General features: G+C 40.5%; 1 protein-coding gene across 3 annotated transcripts; it reads right to left on the reverse strand.

The window, feature by feature from the left end:
* Positions 1-1,611: 1,611 nt before the first annotated feature.
* plcb2 (phospholipase C, beta 2) lies at positions 1,612-18,809 on the reverse strand. Of its 3 annotated transcripts, none has more exons than XM_032501285.1 (32): positions 18,606-18,809; positions 18,236-18,313; positions 17,476-17,544; positions 16,407-16,547; positions 15,855-15,934; positions 15,684-15,737; positions 15,501-15,576; positions 15,113-15,213; positions 14,493-14,653; positions 14,252-14,398; positions 13,987-14,144; positions 12,822-12,904; positions 12,556-12,640; positions 11,929-12,142; positions 11,745-11,824; positions 11,548-11,644; positions 11,347-11,431; positions 11,066-11,190; positions 10,615-10,766; positions 9,830-9,994; positions 9,589-9,688; positions 9,309-9,413; positions 9,080-9,144; positions 8,843-8,933; positions 8,256-8,714; positions 7,880-8,063; positions 7,219-7,360; positions 5,918-5,982; positions 5,326-5,385; positions 5,055-5,112; positions 3,631-3,714; positions 1,612-2,474 (listed from the first exon to the last, which is right to left on the reverse strand). In XM_032501285.1, the coding sequence occupies exons 1-32, from the start codon at positions 18,687-18,689 to the stop codon at positions 2,304-2,306; spliced, it is 3,819 nt and encodes a 1,272-aa protein (XP_032357176.1). In that variant the 5' UTR covers positions 18,690-18,809; the 3' UTR covers positions 1,612-2,303. The 3 variants fall into 3 exon arrangements, with proteins under 3 accessions (XP_032357176.1, XP_032357177.1, XP_032357175.1); XM_032501286.1 differs by having other exon boundaries at positions 8,289-8,714; positions 11,745-11,827; XM_032501284.1 differs by having other exon boundaries at positions 11,745-11,827.
* Between the last annotated feature and the right edge of the window lie 907 nt (positions 18,810-19,716).

Below are 19,716 nucleotides of genomic sequence, written 5' to 3' on the forward strand. Positions count from 1 at the left end.
AAACCAAAAAACATGCACCATATTGTCCATTTCATTCCATATTCTCATGTGTAAAACATGCTTGATTTTTTTTTTAATCCTCATTTTAGCCTTCATCCACCTTTTGTGTCTTTTCGTGCATGTGAGCATTGATGCTCATGTGTGTGTGCTCGCTGTCCGGTGTGAGCAGCCAAGTGTTGCCTATTGGCAAAGCTCCTGCTCAGGCCATCCCTCTCCAGCTGGTAGAGCTGCCAGTTGTCTTCATTTTATGTAAGATTATCAGCCTGGTGATTCAAGACTGACTGGTTTCACACTCTCAAGCTCACAGTTCATCTGTGAGGTGGCAGTACTCTCAGGCACAAGCTGTGTCTCCCAGACGTGGTTTGTCGAGATCCTTCACTTTTAAATGTCAGTCATGTCATTTGATTCAGAAGACGGTAAGCACACAGAAAAGGAATAAGTGATTGGGACAGATTGCTTTGAACGGTGAGTCAGAGGAAAGCTGTGTTCATTAATAAATGCATGCACGTGTTGACGAAACAAGTGCCTCTCATTGATACAGTATGACAGATTTCCCCGGTCTCTTTCATTTAATACAGCATATATGGAGCTGATGTTAGGTTGGTACATTCTTTATCCAAATTATTCTCATTTGCATTCACTCCACTCCACGTGCCTTTTGGGCCGCAGCAAGGCATAGCAGGGCACTGCACGGGTGTTTTACAACAATAAAAAAAGATTGGGAACCACTTGTTAAATAACGCATATATTAACATAATTTCCAGAAAATGGGCAAATGAAAATACAAACCAATGAGTGTTTCCATCTACTGCTGTTATGTGATTATTAGGAGTTAGGCGATTTGAGATACCGGTAAGCTAATTCTCCTGTCAGGTGCCACGTCAAATATTGCTTATGGATACATTTTTTCACCTTATCAAAACGTAAAACATTTACACTTTTTTTACACTCTTTTTACAGTTTTTGATGTGCAAATTGAAAATGTGCACAAAAACAGATGAAACACACTTACTGGTCTAGCGGTTAGGGAAGCATGTTTGTCAGCCAAAGGTTGCCAGTTTGATCACTGGATCAGCAGGAAGAGTAAGTGAAAGTGCAGCTCCCCCTTCCTCAATTCCAGTGCTTTTAAGCAAGGCACAACATCTTAGACTGTGGTTACAGACGGCAGCTTTACAGGTGTGAATGTGAATAACTAGGTAAGTGTAATCAGGGCTTTTAGCCCAGTGAGTATTATTATAATTATAAATGCAGATCAGTATCCTGCTTATGATCAGGATTTTGGTGTGTACCAATTACATTTTGAAACCAATGTATCATCAATCCTGGTTTTATACATCTGGACATGCTAGCTGGAGTGTACTGGTGGAAATGGGATGCTGTAACATGTAAACACCTTATCCAGGTTTCTGATAACGCAGGGGTGTCTTCAACTCAAATCACATAATGGCCAGTAAAACAAAAAATATGATAAACAACAAGGATAGTATGCTGAGATTGTATTAAAGCCAAAAACCTTAACAATGACAGTAAATGTATGACTAACATGATCAAAACCAGACAAAGGACTGGAATATGCAGGTAAACTTACCTGGAAAAATAAAGACACGCATATACAGTGCAAAGTACAGTTTATTAGGGACTATTCAGCACAAGAACACATTATGCAAAAGAAATATTTATGTGCTGCCTTTTGTGTATTTCCATTGTCATGTCTCCACATGACCTTCATCCCGAAGAGTAAATGGAGCTTTTTTTCTGCAAAACCTTCTTTACAACTGCAACACACCTACATCTCACAGTGAATACTTTGCTGTTGCTTCATGGAGTATTACACACAATGTGTTGCAGATGGAGCCATTCAATTCAGCCTGCAGACTCTGATATTCCATTTTTCTTGCTACATTAATTTCTATTTTTGAACTGATTAAGAGAACAGAAAGGAGCTTTTGTTGATGGGCCTTCATCTGGAATATATTTGTTGCTGAATTAGGGTATTTTTGGTTGGTGAAAAGCAACAGAAATAAAAAGTTAAAAGAAAATGAAAATCATGTCCAATTAAACTTTTGGTCTACAGGACATCCACAAAAACATCACTTTGGCATAATCACTACCAAAAGATCTCTCCCTATGAATAGCAGCTCTAAATGGAAATTTCACAAAGAGCTAATTGAATATTTTTCTATTCCACAGTTTTGCTCAGAATGAAGGTTATGTAACAGGTTAAAAGAAGTAATGTAAACGTTTCTAAAAAAGAAAAGGTGAGGAGAGGGTTACAGTAAAGGGTCACGCATTAAAAGGCAACTCTAACCCAGGAAGACATCTCCATAGAAGCCCACTCCCTCCACCTTCTTGTCTCCAGCCTGGTCGACCAGTTCAGGAAAGTGGGCCCCCACACACACATTGACTGCACCCTTCACCTCTGCTGGCAGAGATCTCAATTTCTGATCTTGCTCCTTTAGGGCCTCCTGATTGAGCTGCAGACACAAGGGCCAAAGGTTAGTTAGAGGTTACAGGCTTGTCAAAACGACACATTGACTTTTGCATAGTTTATTCTCTGCCAGGTGCTTGGCATAGTCTTTAGAGAATGGATTTGTGTATTGGCACCAGTAAAAATAAAGATCGCAGCTCACCACAAGCTAGGGAACTGGCTTGAACCCAGTGGATTGATTTCAAACAAGAGTGATGAGGAGCTGTTTTAAGGATATTTTATATGGGGACAATGTGCCTGTATAAAAGTTCCCATATAATGCTCATTTTCATGTTCACTTGTATTTTGGTTTTCTACTAGAACATCTCTACATGCTTTAACCCTCCTTACACCAAATCCTCTCCCCTTTCATTTCTTCAGCTGTCCTCTCAACAAAGGCCTAAAAATGCCCAAAAAATAATCTTTAAAAAATACATTAATTTTCCCTGTATTGTATAGCCTACATGTGTGTAACACTGGAGAATTGTCAAGTGTTGTCTTACCTGATTGTACTGTTTTTCTATTTTTTTTTCATAAATTATCAAAGAAAATTTAAGTTACAGTTGGCCCTTTTTGTTGTTTGCCCTTACAACTGTGTTATTCTGCTCAAAAGACACTTAGGAGCTATTTCTGCTTCTGGCCATGGGTGTGCTCGTTATTGAGTGATTAACAGTGTGAAAGTGGCAAAAAACTCTCAGGAATTGCTTTGTGTCCAATGTTCAAAAATACATTATTTGAATATCTGTCTGAATAGACCTGTATTCACCCTCTGTCTGAAACGCTCCCTTTTAAGCATCTATCTACTTAAGCCCCCCCTTCCTGAAAAAGCCCATTCTTCTCTGATTGGTCAACATTTCCAGGTCTTCTACATCTGCGTCATTGCAGCCGGAAAAAGACTGTATCGACACTTTCTACCTTCATATAGTTTAGTTGTGACATCACAATCGTACAGAAGTCCTGACAGCTTGTTTAAAGGCACAGTTCCTGAACACAGTTCTCTGTGTCTAGTCTTCACAGGTCTTCAGATGCAATGGAAACGTAAACAGGAATGTGCAAAAGGGACTTCATAGTTTAGCTCCTGAGTTTCATATGTTGTTGTTTAGAAAGGTTTATAAGTGCATTATAATCCTGTCTAAGTGTACCCATGGTGTCAGTGTGTGTACCTGATTCGTCAGGGTCTTGATTTCCTCCAGTGTAGCAGACTGTTTCATCATCAGAGCCACTTGCTGTGGGCTGTAATCTGAAGACTGTAACAATACAATAGTACAACACAACATGAGGCATCTGTAAAACACAATTGATTTGTGGTTTGAGTCTGTGTGAGCATGTGGTATCAAGTGAGTGTTTGCATGTATAAGCAGTTCTGCTCATGTTTCTCCCTGTCTGTGCGTATGTGTGTGTATATCTGTAGAGGAATGCACCCATGGGACACAACCTGAGCAAGAGAATCAATACAGTTAAGTCACAACAGGTTGGACTTGTCCACTTTCGTTAACCTTTCCTTATTACACCGGGCCATTCAATACTGAGGCTGTGCTGATTAAACAAGTGATTGTATTTTAAATAGTTGCTGTAATTAATGCGCAAATGCTGATTAAGTAGATCAAAATTAGCTGTAATGTGACCCTAATGTGCATAGGGGTGAATGGAGTTTGCTACAATGAAGTCAATTGGAGAGGAGCAGAGTGAAATGGCCTGGTCTTTAACCCAGATACAACAGGTCTGAATCTTGATGAGCCAACAGAGGAACTAGAGCGGAGCCCAGTGAGTCATCTACCACACGTGGATTAGTCTGCTCCCTGTAAACAGCTTCCGAGTATCAGACAAGCCTGGCCTATGGTCAGGGCCCACTGAACTTTACTCATTGGGCAAAAGGGTGTGTGTGTGTGTGTGTGTGTGTGTGTGTGTGTGTGTGTGTGTGTGTGTGTGTGTGTGTGTGGGTGTGTGTGTGTGTGTGTGTGCGTGTGTGTATGTGGGTGGTTTGTGGGTGAATGGGTTTGCGTTTGCATGTGTGAGTGTACTTACAGTTCAACAATGTATGTGTGTCTGTAAGCATACACGTGGGTGTTTGTGTTTAGATGGAAAGCGCGCTTTTGTTCAATTCTTGAGGCACTTGCTGTCTTTTTGTAACCATAGTTACACTGTAAAATACAACATGTGTTGTACAAGCCCGTGGATGTCTCAAAATTTATACTGTTTATGACACATGTGCAGTGATGCATGTGAGCATGTAGATTCAAACTTTAGTTATAATCAGGGGATTTCCTTTAAAGGAGTAGTTTGACATTTTTAGATGTATGTTTATTGTCTTATAAAGATACCATTCTCATGTTTGTCCGTCACAATTGTGTTGCCTTTGGAAAGATCCAGGCTCTGTGTTTCCCCCTTCTTCCAGTCTGTATGCCAAGCTAAGCTAACCAGCTGCTAGCTCCAGCTTCATACTTTCCACACAGATATGAAAGTAGTATCAATCTTCACATTAAACTCTTGGTAAGAGAGAAAATGAGCACATTTCCAAAATGTCAAACTACTCATTTAATTGTACATACATTGTATATACATGCTTAACATTTTAAAGATTACTTACTGCACCATCAGACTGACTAGGCTCATCCAACAGCTCTATGCTCATTGCCCTTTTCAATCTAAGAGAAGATAATTATAATTTTCAATTAGAGCACTTGTACATTATTAAACATTCATCAAATCAAGCCAGACTTAATGTGCATGCCGTGTGGCGGAGGGGTAAGAACATGGATATTGCTTTATCATTTTGCTCAGGAAGCTGTAACATAGTAAAAGAAATGGCAATGAATGGAAACGCACAAAGTAACTGAAGGCAAGGTCTGTGAACTCACTTCGCTTTCTCTGAGGATGAACACTTTGAGAGTGTTTTCTTCTTATTCTCTTTGGTTTCACTGCAAAACAAGGCAAAGACAGAGAGTGAGGACTCCAGCTTGATTCAAATCCTAAAAATGAAAAGTGTCCCTAATAACAACCTTTTCCTTCAAACAAGAGATGCTGGGCTGTGTGTCTTTGATGTGACCTTTTCTTTACAGAGACAGGAAGGCTTAAGAGGTTATAATGTCTGTGTGGACAGGTAGATTACCAAGGCCAGCGTCGATCCCCTACTGCTGTTTAAACACCTGTTGGATAATGCGTGTCCTAAGATAACCATCTGCCAGCTGGGGACTTGGGCTAACACACACACACACACACACAGAGACACGCAGAACATAAGCCAGCCAAGGTCTTTGGAAGACCTGCACATTGAGGTGATTATTTGATGGTATTGTCTTTGCAAAATGTCCAATGTTTCACCTCAAATGACATACACACACACACACACACACACACACACCATAATCTTAGGGCACAGATTGGACAGACTAAGCAAAGCACTCTCAGTGTGTACGTAATGTCCCAAATGTGTTTTATATGTGCTCACACCTCTCCAGGGTCTTCAGTTCAATGGTGTGTCTCTCTGTGGCCATCTCCAACAGTTTGGCCAGTCTCTGTCACAATAGGAGGGAAATGACACAATCACAGTCAAGATAAAGCTAAAAACTGAGAATTGAGTAGTTTAAATCACAATGTCCACACTGTGTACGATTAAAGTCTCTCTCCAAACAAAAGTCCAGCCCTCTGCAATTTGCATGAACCAAGCGCTGTGTTACAGCTTTAAGTTTAATGCGAGCACTTGGCCCAATCCCTGTTTTCAGGATATTAACTCTCACATTAACTCCACAGCACTTATGGCAACCCTTAAACATTTTTGTGTTATAGCTGGATTAGAAGGATTAAATTATTTGTTTTTTAAAGATACATTTTTGGCAATTCATTATTTATTATAACATTTATTGAATAGATTACAGTATAGAGGCAGACTGGAAATGGGAGGAAAGAAAGGAATACTAATAAGAATTGATAAGATGAACTTGTTTGCAAAAGTTGCTTATTTACATCCAGCAGTTACAGAGCAACATTATTAGTCAGTCATAGTTAAGTCCACCTGGCGAATGTAACAATATTCATTCTCTTTAGCTCTGTTTTGGTCTCTGCCAACTTCTAAGGCACTTTAGCTGCTTAATGCTGCACTTCCAGCTAGTCGCTGACTTTGGCTGTGCAGGTTATGTGGAGTGGGTATATACGGCTTTTCATTGAATACTGAACCAAAACAGTATAGTAGCTGAAAACTGAAACAATAAGCTGAAAGACGCAAAAACTCTACGTATGCCTGAGGGAAACTGCAGAGTCAATGAAAGAAGTTGATATCGTTTGTGGTTTTGCCACTCCAAGTGACACATTTTACAGTCAAATGACCCCTTGTTTGTATACAATTACTGATTAATGCAGCTTTATGAATGGACTATTCTTATAGAGTGCTTTTCTAACCTACTCAAAGCACTCTTACATAGTACAGGAACCATCCACCATTCATGGACTGTGGCTGAGGCTGCCGTACAAGGTTCCGACTGCTCATCAAATAAACATTCACACACATTTACACTCCGATGTGAGGTTCAGTGTCTTGTGACATGGTACCGCAGGGCCAGGGATCAAACCACCAACCTTCCAGTGTGATAGAGGACTGCTCTACCACTGAGCCACAACCGCCACAGCTGCTTTAAGTACAGCACTTATGCACTTAAATGTACTGATTTACTTTAAGTATCTTTTTTCACATTTTAAATGGAATGCAGATTTTTTTAATGAGCCAACTTTAAACATTAACAAGTATTTTTACTAACTTCTGTTGCACACTGCTCTTTCTTCTTCTTCAGCTGATCGCACTGCTCCGTCCACATAGCCTGCAGCTCAACCTGCATTTTTTCCTTCTGCTCAAGTACCCGCTCCGTTGTCACGCTGGAGTCAGAGGTGTTTCCCCCTCCCCTGGTGACACAAAATAACAGGACACAATGCAACGGGAATAAAGTCTATTGACTAACAGCCACTAATTCTACAAGTACAAAAAAAGGAATGTACAACCGTGTGGTTACTGGAAATCCTACAGCGATGCTCATTTGGCCTTGAATAACACACGTTTCGTCCTGGAAGCTAAGAGCTGTGCACAAAAGACACTGCGGCCCACATTCATCTAGTTGTTCTCTTTATCCTCTAATATCCTGCTTCATCTGGAAAAACACATTAGCTGAGGAATATTCTCTGTGCCTCTAAATGTAATCTCAATAATGACACTGACCAAAACAACAACAACTTCATTATTGGGTCAGTATTAACACGCTGCTACTTTGTTGGAAACTGAACTGTCTTTGGTAAATGACAACACGTTAACAATTGGATAGATATAAGTATTCCACCACAAACACTATCTTTTGTCAGACATTTGTTTTATTACCACATTTTAGCCAGAAACCCACAAAGAAATAGTAAAAACATTAATACCCTTACTCTTTTTTCTTCACAGAGGCCTTCTTTTTGATGGACTTGAAGGAGTCAGAGTATTTCTGAATCAAATCCTCTCCTTTTTTCTGAAACTTCTTTTCTATCTCTTTTATGTCTTTCTCCTGGCGCTTGGTGACCTTCAGATAGTTTTTGTGCTGTGTCAGTTCTTCAGTAGTCACAGTTGAAGGCTCTGCAGCATAAACACACAAGGCTTTGTTGGGATAATCTTCCTACTTGTATCAGCAGGGGGTGTTCATTTTCGTAATAGATTTAATACAAAAAAAGTCTGACATTTCCTATATATTTTTTTCTTAGTGACCTACAGTGCACTGATAAAATGGAATCTGTGATGAGTGCAGCACATTAAGCACGTCCGTGTTACCTTCACTGCATGTCCGCGGCTGAGATGAGTTACCTGATCCTGTGGACTCGGGCGATGCGCTTGCTGGACAGGACAAGGCCACAGTAGCAGGCTCTTCAGCAGCGCTGGAAGCTCCTGTGTCTGGTGTGTCATCTGAAGCAGGCTCAGGGTTTGTAGCGGAGTCGTTCATAGGCTCCTCTTTGGTTTCAGGAGCTGCCTGTGGCTCTGGAACTGCGTCCTCCTTAGGGGCTGCCTCCTCTTGGGCTTTAGGAAGGGTTTCAGCGGTCACACTGTCTGCGTCCGTGGCTGGATCTTCAGCAGGAGCATTGTCAGAAGTTTGTGGAGATTCTGCTGCAGGTTGTGGAGTGTCAGAGTTGTTCTCAGCCTCTTCTTTAGCTTCTTCTGCACTCTCAGCGGGGTTAGACTGGGGTGATTGGTCATTGGCATCAACCAGTGTTGTAGGTTCGGATGTGGCCTTTTCTACAGGAAGTGGAAAGTGTTTAAATACAGCTTCTTAATTCAGCACCTACTACAAGAACAATAATAAAGCTCAGCAGCTTTAAAAAAATAAACTCTGAACTGTGTCCCATATTCACAAGCTTCATTACCTGCAGCAGGGGCCTCACTCTCCTTAGCTTTGTCCGAGGGGGTTTGGACCACAAGAGGCAACTCATAGGGAGAAACGTAGTCAGAGGGTGACTGAGTGGGAACAGAAAGGACAGGAACATCACAATCTAACAAGCTGCTCATCTTCCAGGTAGTGGATTAGTGCTGTTAGTAATTTAAAAAAAGAACTGGAAACATGACGTTTATGTAGATGACGGCTGACAGCTGATTTTTGTTACCTCCTTTGTGGCCTTTGTGGTCTTCTCTGTTCCCTTTGTTGGGTTAAATAAGGCATCTGTAAAATCTGCGGTAGATGGTAGAATATGTGTGTCATATTTAGAAGGAAATACTACCGAGTTCCACACATCCAAACTAAACAGTCTTGTCTTTCACTGTAACTCTAACAACATGTATTCAATTGCAGCAGAGGCTTTATCTTTTACAGAAACAAAGTAAAAAGCAAAACACCTGCGAAGGCAGCAGGAATGTAGTCCTTGACCTCGATGTACACAAAGAGAGCAGGCAGAGTCAGTGGCATGTTGCTCTCACTGCGCAGGCAAATGTGATGGAAACCTGCAGGGTATAAAACAAACCTCGGTAACCAAAAACAAGGGCAGCTCCTCTGATCTAGAAGCTGGCCAAAATATGTTAGAAATCATTCTGAGGCCTTTGATGACTCAGTGGGCTTTGAATTATGGGGATTAGATCAAGCATGAAGTGAGCTGTTCTTTCTCTCAGTTTCACTGACCTGATTGGATGGCATCAAGTGGGATGATCCTGTGTCCCAAGAATTTACCATTCTCCTCATGAACTACAATTCTTAGAGAAGCCATTTCAGGGAGCAGTATCTATGCATGATAACAGCAACAAATATATTAATACCAAGAGCAGCAGCAAAACAGTGGGTTATAATGGCTGACTTCACACAAACACATTCACTTGCACATGTATTTGTGCATATTTGAACATTATTTTTTACTGACACACACCTTCTCAAAAACAAAAGGCTCCTCATTCCACACTGGGTTGATGGCGTTGGGTGTCGTGGACCACTTTGTGCGATATTTCTTCTTAGGGTCTCCTGGCAACCCAATCACCTCCACCTCGACTCCCGTTTTGACGTTTTTGTCAGACAGAAATTGGCCCGAATAGATCTAGTGAAGCAGGGCCGATATTATTTGATGACATACATGTATGAAGTGGCTGGCAGTTTAGATGTGGATGTGTCCCTTTGTGTGGAGCCGTGTTCAGGACACAGTGGGTATAAATAGAGCTCAGATTTTCACTCAAGCAGAGTCTGCTGAATACCAGGAACCATATTTTCACCCTCAGCGGGAAGTATTATTACAGACTCTTCATCTATGCACGCACGCATGCATACACGCACGGACACACACACACACACACACACACACACACACACACACACACACACACACACACACACACACACACACACACACACACACACACACACACACACACACAAACACACACACACACACACACTTCCCAAGGCTAGTGAGACTAATTTACTGCTCAATTTAGAAGTGCAAAAACAGCTCCCAGCAACACACATATTGCATCAGTTTCCCTACGTTCCAACACAAAAATGATGCAACTTTAGTATGTGAAATGTCATTTGAAGACTTTATATTTAATTTTTTTTACTTTTTGTATTTAATTTGCACATATATCAGCATCCCTATGCCGGACACACCACAAGGATGGTTAAAGTGGGAGAAGGATAATAACAAGAAGGCTGTGAACCTGCCTTTATGGTCAGTGTGCTTGCCACAACTGTGTCAATCCTGTCACAGAAAGGGTCAAATTTCTTGTCACTGCGACGCAGAACATCATGCTTGAGAAGGTAGCCCGTTCTGCCATTGAATTCAAACAGAGCCATGTTCAGCTGCATGGGGAAATCTGAAAATAGACACAAAACAGCCCATTCATGCCCCCTCTCTCCAGCACCAGAAGCAGCATTTGGGATGCAAAGCACAGCAAAGGCCCCGCACAGAACAAGAAGTGCAACACTGACCTGCTGTGGTGAATAACAAAAGCTCAGGTTATAAAAAAAAAAAGAAATTATATTGCAGAGCATGACATTTTAAAATGTGTCGGACTCAAGTGGTGATTAAAGAGAAACAGTGAATGGTTACATCCTTTAATGTAGATGTTTATGTCATTTTAAGTAGTTATCAGTGCATTGTGTCCATTTCTACCCATTGTCTGGTAGTTGAGCGCCACCATCTGGCAGCCTACATTCCAAAAAGGCTGGGGGTTGTAATTGGATGAGTCCATTCTTGTTCCTTTGGGGTAAATTCTGCTCATCTGCCTCTTATTGTACCTGAGAAAGACAGTTTAGGAAGTTGTATATCTCTGTATTCGTATGTGACCCAGGACACTCTTGTGACAGCATAAAGGAGCATATTTAAAATCAAATTCAGCTTATTTAATACAGGTTGTCATATTTTACATTATCTACAGCATTATTAATGGATACTCGACAAATTCGACAGCAGTCTTGGAAATCATTGCTTCTCCTCTGGTCTCCACAAAAGATGAGATGACGTAACTCTTGTTTTTCTCTGTGAAGGAAGAAAAGAATAACATAACTCACACTGACTTTTATTTGTCAACCTGTAAAGTGTTGAAAAATCTATTAAGTCTGTGTTTGGGTTAAATTTATGAAGAATAAACCTACTTCTGGCATTGTCAAAAGACACAAATTTGTTGGGCTGGATGTAGTTGACCAGGGATGACATTGCTTCATAAGCTGTGACTTCTTGTCCAGCTGTGCCCTGTGGGGGATCAGCAGGAAGTTAATTGATGCTTGCGCTGTTTTAGCTGGACTCGGATGATGTATGGCAATAAAACTGTTATTGCAACCGCATACTCTACCTCATCTGATGTCTTCATTTTTTCCTCATCTTGTTCATCTGTCTCCTCTTGCTCCTCGGTGTCCTCCACAACCGTGTCCCCTTCTTGTTAAACATATAAACATAATGTCAATCACTCCTAAAACATAACTAAACAGGCCTATTTTTGAAAAGTAATCTGATTTGGCTTGAGATTCATTGTCCACCTTGGTTCTCTTGGGTGCTGGGTACTGCATTAGGAGGATCCTGGGAAGTGGTGTTTGGGTCCTGGGTGGGTAAAGCTGTGGTTGGGGTCTGCTCAGTGGCTGCCGTGCTGGGTTTCTTAGCTTGGGTTGGCTTTTCATGGCTGCCTTTCTTGTTCTTGATGAGGATCTTACCCATGAGCTCAGATGGGCTGGGGAGCTGCTGGCCCGGCTTCAGCTGGACAGATAGGAATAGAAGGAAACCTAAAACTTTTCCCCTTTCACTTCTTGTCCTAAATACAGCTGTCCTATATAATTAAGGCCTAAAATGCCCCAAAAAACAATCTTTAAAAAAAAAGAAAAGAAATGTCCTCTCCATAAAAAACACACACACAAATACACACAGGCTATGGCTGTTGATATAAATCAGTTGGATGGGTACAGGAGACTATGAGGGTATGAAAGCGATAAGAAAGATAACTTCCTTTTCCATTTAATGCCTTCATGACACAGTCACATGAATACCACGAGAATTATTTATCTAATAACCGTTTATCAAACAAAGTGTCCCCCCCTAGTCCCCATCTATTACAGTAACTTTATTCAGCTCTATTATTTTGACAGTGAGCTGTGTTGCAGCAGTGCACTCACAGGGTATTTGTCCAGCGGATCTGTTAGCAGGGCATCACCAAATATGGTTTTGCAGTAGTTGGCCATCTTCTCCTGTTGTTTAACACTGAAACAAAGCAGAGTAACACCTGTTACTGTCTGCGGTTACTGCCATAACGAAAGGTTCAAATGCATCTTCAATATGTACCATCAATTTTCGATTATTAATAATGGCATCACAACATTATTACATTGGGTTACAGTAATAGCATTACATGGCATGAGTTTATTGAAAGCTCAGGTCTTACGAGTCAACGTGGTTCTCGAATGAGAGGATAACGGGATACTGTGAGGTCTTAAAGGCGCTCTCAGCAATGGCCTCAATCACATCCTGACATCAAAAAGAAACAGGCATAATTGTTTTTCTAGGCATTTACAGAAATTAGACTGTTATTTAAATTAGATTACAATGAAAGAGATCCAATGGGCAAGTGAGCTGTAAAAAATAAGTCGACACAGCAGCAAACAGCACTAAACATGGATACAAATAAAATAAAAACCATGAATATTGCACAAAAGCATAAGATCAGCCGACTGAGCCTATCATGACTGTACTCACAAAACATAAAGAGAGAAAACATGACAAACTGCAGAGCTACTGCTTCTATGCAGAGGCCCTGAAGTCAGCTCCAAACATATCACATCTAGAGGGAGAGTTAACTGAACTGAAGTGTCCCGGTCCCTGGGACTGTGGAGCTCCAGCTGCCCTTAAATGGAAGTGTTGAGAGTGAGAGGATGACGTGTGTTGTGTGTTTGGTGTGTGTGTGTGTGTGTGTGTGTGTGTGTGTGTGTGTGGTGTGTGTGTGTGGTGTGTGTGTGTGTTTTTGTGTGTTTGTGTGTCTGTGTGTGTGTGTGTGTGTGTGTGTAAATGAATAAAAGTTGGATTCATTTTCTTTTTATGATATCCATGAAACAATGCAATCTGTGCTCATAGGAAACTAGCGGATGGCCATTTCCCAAAAAAGCCAAAGATTCATTAGAGACAACACCAAGTAAATAATCACTGGAAGTGGGTTAGTCTTACAAAAAGTGTAGTTTAGTAGTCTATCCTTATATTGTCTATACCGCTTCATTTTCTGGATTCAATCATTTTCCACTGCACTAAGATAGGTCTAGTTGAGTTGTCTACATAAAGTACAATAATATTAAATAATAAAGTGTTTATGGGAAAAGCTCTCTTGGCATTTTGGCATACACTTCTGAGACAGTAGCTAGCTTGAGGTCTTCAGCTTCCCGTTCCGGTTCATATGCAAATAACGTATTTGTATTTGTTTACATCCCTATTGTTTAGACTGTGCTAGACCCAGAGGGTTAATGTTTTAACAAAAAGGAGACAAAAATGTCAATATGTAAAATGTTAGTGTGAAATGTGAAACCCCCACTGAAGGAATGCTCAAAACTATGTGTAACCACCTTGAAGAGGATCTCAGTTGTCATGGTGAAGCCATGGGTAATGATGGGCTCTTCATCTGGAGGTTTGCCCTTCCAGCAGTCCAGCTCCAGACAGCGGCAGCCGGACAGCAGACACTGACGGTACATCTCCGGAGAGGATACGCCAGAGAACTGACCGGCTGGAGAGGGACAGACAGAAAGACTAAAATAAAAACCCAGCTAAATAACTCTGAAGTGTTGAGCTAATCAGGTATGAGAAGTTACAAGCTAAACTCAAAATAGTGACCTGTCAGGTACGTGTTGTGGGAAGACTTGATGAAATAGTGGGGTATGGGTTGGGTCATGTCCTGACACTTGGCCAGCGTGTCCTGCATGACAACGGATGTCTCCGGCCCCATCAGGAAGAATAAGAGACCCTCTGGAGAAATCAGACCTGCGGGTGAACAAGAGAGAGTAGTATTTATAACAAAAGTACCGAAGCATTATCCAGCCCCAGTATAAAAAAATACATCATCAAGGAACCTCACTTCTGTTTGAATTAGAGGTGCAGGGTTCATATTTGTCGATCAGAGCCTTGACCTGGTCCGGTCGCAGACGTGGAAACAGCTCCTCGTTACGCCGAGAGTCCCTCTGTTTCTCGTTGAGGAACTTGGTGAAATTCTCCTTCGTCATGGTGGGTTTGTGGGAGCTGCAGGCCACAGCAATGTGTCACAATCACATGATCGCTGCCAGGTGCTAATGCATGAACTGAAGGCTTGGACTGGCAAAGTACGACGCCGGCATCATGTAATTTACATTACGCGTTAATAGTTTTGTGCTACCAATTTAGAATATGTAAAGTAGCAAGTTTCTGGTTTCATAACTAGCTGAGTCTTTTAGAATAAGAGGATTTAGATGCCCTGTTGCCACAAGGGCAAAATGACAATGATAAAGACAATCATGACAAAATTCAATCGTTTTTTTGGCAGAATATTTGTGGAAGTTGCGAAAAGTGATTGAAGGATTAAAAAAAACTTATGAAGAATACTTATTATTTGAGCTAAAGTAGGTGTATATTCATAAACAACTACAGGACATAAGCTGATTATTGATAATTCTTCAGCCACATTAGAAGATGATCAGTGAAGCACAGGAGATGATGACTCACTAAGAAGTGAAGATCTCATAGATCTCAGGACGAGGGCAGAGGTTTGACAGAAAGGCCTTGAAGGCAGACTCAGTAAAGACGTCAGGCTTCATGGTGTCATACTGAAATGTACAAACACATTATCCACATAATTTTAAAAGACATGGTCATTAGTGATTTTGCATAGTGTATGTTAAAACAAAAAATAACAATGGACCCAATCTAACTGTACTTTCAGTAGAAACATGCAGAAGTCCGGGTATTGTATTATTATACAGTGAAATAGCAAATCTACAACAAAAAACACCAGGACATTGTATGGAGAGTTTACAAAAAGTGCAGTAACAAATCTTGAAAGATAGTTAGTGGACTTAGAGTAGACACTATAATGACAGTATTTCTTTCTAACCTTTCCTTTAGGGAGATGTGCTGATGCTAAGGCACTTTCCACTCTCTTCTTATCCGCAGGGAACATCTTGTAAATACTGAAAAAAAGCAGAGTGAAACCTTGGGTTGGAAATGTGGAAATCTACTGCACAAACTGACTTCTGTGTGCCATCCTACACCTTCTGATGGGTGAACTGTGACCTACTATTTCACTGGGATCTTGCCGTCCTTGTTGGTGTGAAGAGAAATGCGGACGTATCTAAAAGTGAGCACAAAGGCTTCCCATTACCACATGATTCTGTGTCATACATGCGGAAATTACATGGTGTCGTGTTCATTCTGCTCATTCAGCTGAACCGACACGATCTTCACTTACATTTTCTCCAGGAAGACGTGTCTGCACGCATTGCTCCTTGCAGCGTTGTAGGCGATTGCAAGAATGTCGTTTGCCCAGTTCTAATGTACATTTAATTACAAATACAAACAGCATATATACAGTACATTTTATATATTATAATACACTCAATGTCAACATTGAATTGTGCTGGAAATGCCATTATAAAAGATTTTAAATAGACACAAAGTCACCACTAGAGGACGTTAATATAATAAATAGTGCCTCGGGAAATGAAAGTAGGCCTAGTGCATTTGAACAAAGAACAATTGTGGTTTCATTACAGTCGATAAAATCTGGATATTGGAGTCATAAAGTCTAATATAGACTAAAGAGGAGACGGAAGACACATTATTGGGGGGAAGCAAAGGCTCATTGTGAAATGGCTAATGGCTTGTGGCTGTGTTTAAACAATTAGAGTAGACAGAAAGGGAGGATTGCAAACAGCTAGCGGATGGACACAGTGCAAGTAACACACGCGCACGCGCGCACGCACACACACGCACAGTCAGTGTATAGACAGTGGCTTATCACCTGTGTCACCTTCTCCTTAGAGGCAAAGAAGTTATGATAGGTCAGATTCACTGTGTCGAGACCTGAGACGATGGTCAGAGTTTTGGCAAGATGGTTGCTGTCTGGGAAGTCCAGGTTGAACACGTTGCGCACCTTCGGGTGCTGTGAAAGGCAAAAGAGACAGAATATGTGTTCATAGGAAATTGGCTCAAAATACATGGTGCCATTTTTAAACTAATTATTTTTTCATCTGTTCACCCTCTGTTTGCCTACAGAATTTAAATCATGTCTGCAGCACTTGAGCTTGTTCAACACAGGCAAATTTGCTGACCAATACATGCAAACATATGCACACAAACACATGTGCGCTTGCACGCACACACACACACGCACACGCACACACACACACACACACACACACACACACACACATACACACACACACACACACATTTATTTTCAACACAAACAGTAGCACAAAGCCCAGACTATTAGGTTCTGCCTTCCTGTATCTGCTGCTCTATAATCAATCACTTGCTACTTTCAGAAGTACAGAGCTAACATTAGCATTGGTGCCATTTCCTCCCAAAAAAACTCTTCAGGGACCTGAGAAGAATATGTGCTTGCAACAGCACTACGACTGGGATGATGCAGTGCTCTGTTCTCTCCTTGAGGGAAACAGATTTCAGATTTCACCTTTGAACTCTGAGTAAGGGATGACGATGGCTGCATATTTCATCTCTCTGTGGATGCCAGCAAGGAACGGAAGAATGAACTACAGCTGTCAGATTTTGACTAAAAACAACAACAAGAAATCTCAAGCACAGATCATGACTCAGTGTGTGGTACAGTGTATGTTTACTTGTATATGCGTGCGTGTGTGTTTCTGTAGTAGGGGAGTAGCCTGGGTGCATGGGTCCATTGCTGTATTTGCAAAGCAAATATGCTTTTCTTACTAATGGGCAAACTAAGGGTTTAACACCATATTTGCATGCCTGCAGAGATTCTTACATAACAAACACACCAGTTTTACTTAATTGGATCAGAGAGCAGGTTACTACAATAAATAACACTGTAATACTGTACTTACTTTGGGAAGTTTTGCATATTTTCCTGTTCTGGTATCTCTGACAGTAGCAACATCCAGGAACGTTGTCTCCTAGAAACAAGAAGCCGAGAATCATTTCAATACAATGTAGGCGCCAGTCCAAATATGGATTCAGATACTAGTCATTCTTCAGTGCAAAAAACATGGGATTTAATTTGTTTGTGTGGAGAATATTTGACTGCAGTTTTTTGAAACATCCCTTAGGACATCACTGGGTTTTTTTCATTTAACATTCCCATGAACGCTTTAAAGTCAACATCAGCATTGCAACATGATTCAGCCCCATAACACATGAGGCGCACATTTTATGTAGGCTTCAATTGTTTTGTTATGTGGTGGAAACCAGAAGCTGCCTCAATAGAGAGAGTGAGAGAGAGTGAGCGAGAGAGAGAGGGACAGAGAGAGAGAGAGAGCAAGAGAGAGAGAGAGAGAGAGAGAGAGAAGGAGCCCACATCAGCACCAATCAATATTCTCGAAAAGCTGCTCTTATCTATTCCACAGATTTGGCAGATCCCAATCAAATGCAGATTACACACTCTGGATTTGAAAAAGTGCAAAATGAACACTTCTATTTAAAATGCTTTTTAATCTGGCAGGTTATGTTCGTCTGACGCACAAAAGCCATTGCATTTCTGTTAGCTTCTGAATCCATAATGGAAGTCAACACTTCTCTACACCTCTGACATACTGTGCAAGGGCTTTTGTTTTCTTTTTTTTCCCACAGACTCTTAATATTGATCACCTTGCTTTGGTTGATCCAGTAGACGTAAAAACCTTTTGGATCCATCCTCATGGTGACGGGAGCAGTCTTTGTGGAGTCCTAGATGGAGACAAGGGAATAAGCGTCCACACATTTTGGATATTTGTTGAGTTCAAACCTCTGGGAAAGAGCTGTTTGATGATGTGTTGATTAATTTAAAATGTTATTCTGTAGGACTACAGTTCATTAATTCAACATCAGTGATAGAAGTTACTATAGTGGGATTTAAATATAAAAAACTCCCATGTCACTCATCAGCCAATGACATGTAAAAACGCACAGGTAGAGTTGCAAATATTATGCATATAAAAAAAAAAGATACAGCTCAGATTTTACAGATATATTTACCCACCTCTGACCACTTGGTGAATCTTTCTCCTTTGACCAGGTAGTCTTTGACCTCTGGAGGCTCCAGAAAGTGTCTTTTCTTATTCATTTTGTCCTTCTAGAGGTACTTTTGTGAAAGCGCAATGCAATAAGTGAAATTAATCCACCATGGTCATAACCATTGACTAGCTTACTTCCCCATCTGTATCCAAAAGATTAACTAATGGAGTTTAGCGTATTGCCTCCGACTGTACTCAGGACACACCCTGAGAAATATGCATTGCAAATGAAGTTTGCAAAAACTAGCAAACACGTAACTTGACTAAAGGTGCAGTATAAATGCCATTTTCAAGCTACTTTAAATTGGAAGTCTAAAATGAGCAGGTAGTATTTGAAAAAAAGAACTACTATTAAAGGGATAATTCATCCAAAGGGCAAGAGAGGTGAAAACGTTTCTGTTTGTGGTGTTGACAGAATTGTAAATAGTAGAAATAAATGTTTAAAAGCATCATATCTTTCCAATTGTCCACATAAAAGGTGTTGGAAATGTGTTCTGTGGCATCAGTAACAGAGATAATGTTTCAACAGAGATGTTAAATAAATATTCATATATATACATTCAAAACTCCATTTGCCTACATTGCATTAGGATGGAGGTGGAAATGGCCTGGCAAATATATCAAAAAGCGCCTGAATGGCATAGACACCACTGGGGATAAGTGAGAAAATGTTTATCTTGTAGTTTGGGTGAACTGACCCTTAATAAATGATTTTCACAGTTGCTTTTCCCATAGTAGTTTGGAGATGCCATCTGTTGTCAGCATATCACCTCAACTTTATTTATATAGCACCGTTCATATACACATGCAGACCCTAAGTGCTTAACATAGCAAAACTGAAAGAACACAGACAAAAAATAAAATTAAAACAAAACAATTTCTTTCTTTTTTGCAAGACTAAAACTTACAACAATATACTTATCCAGGGTTATTAAGTAACCCTGTTAGTTTAATGTATTTTTTTTTGTGTATGTTGTTTCAATTCTGCAATGTTTTCTTTCAATGTGAAATTGCAAAAATTGATATATAAACGTTTATTAGAATAAACTAAAACTTAAAAACTAAGGCTCTAACATT

The sequence above is a fragment of the Etheostoma spectabile genome, chromosome 20 (genome assembly GCF_008692095.1).
Source record: "Etheostoma spectabile isolate EspeVRDwgs_2016 chromosome 20, UIUC_Espe_1.0, whole genome shotgun sequence".
In the NCBI taxonomy this organism is placed as follows: domain Eukaryota; kingdom Metazoa; phylum Chordata; class Actinopteri; order Perciformes; family Percidae; genus Etheostoma; species Etheostoma spectabile.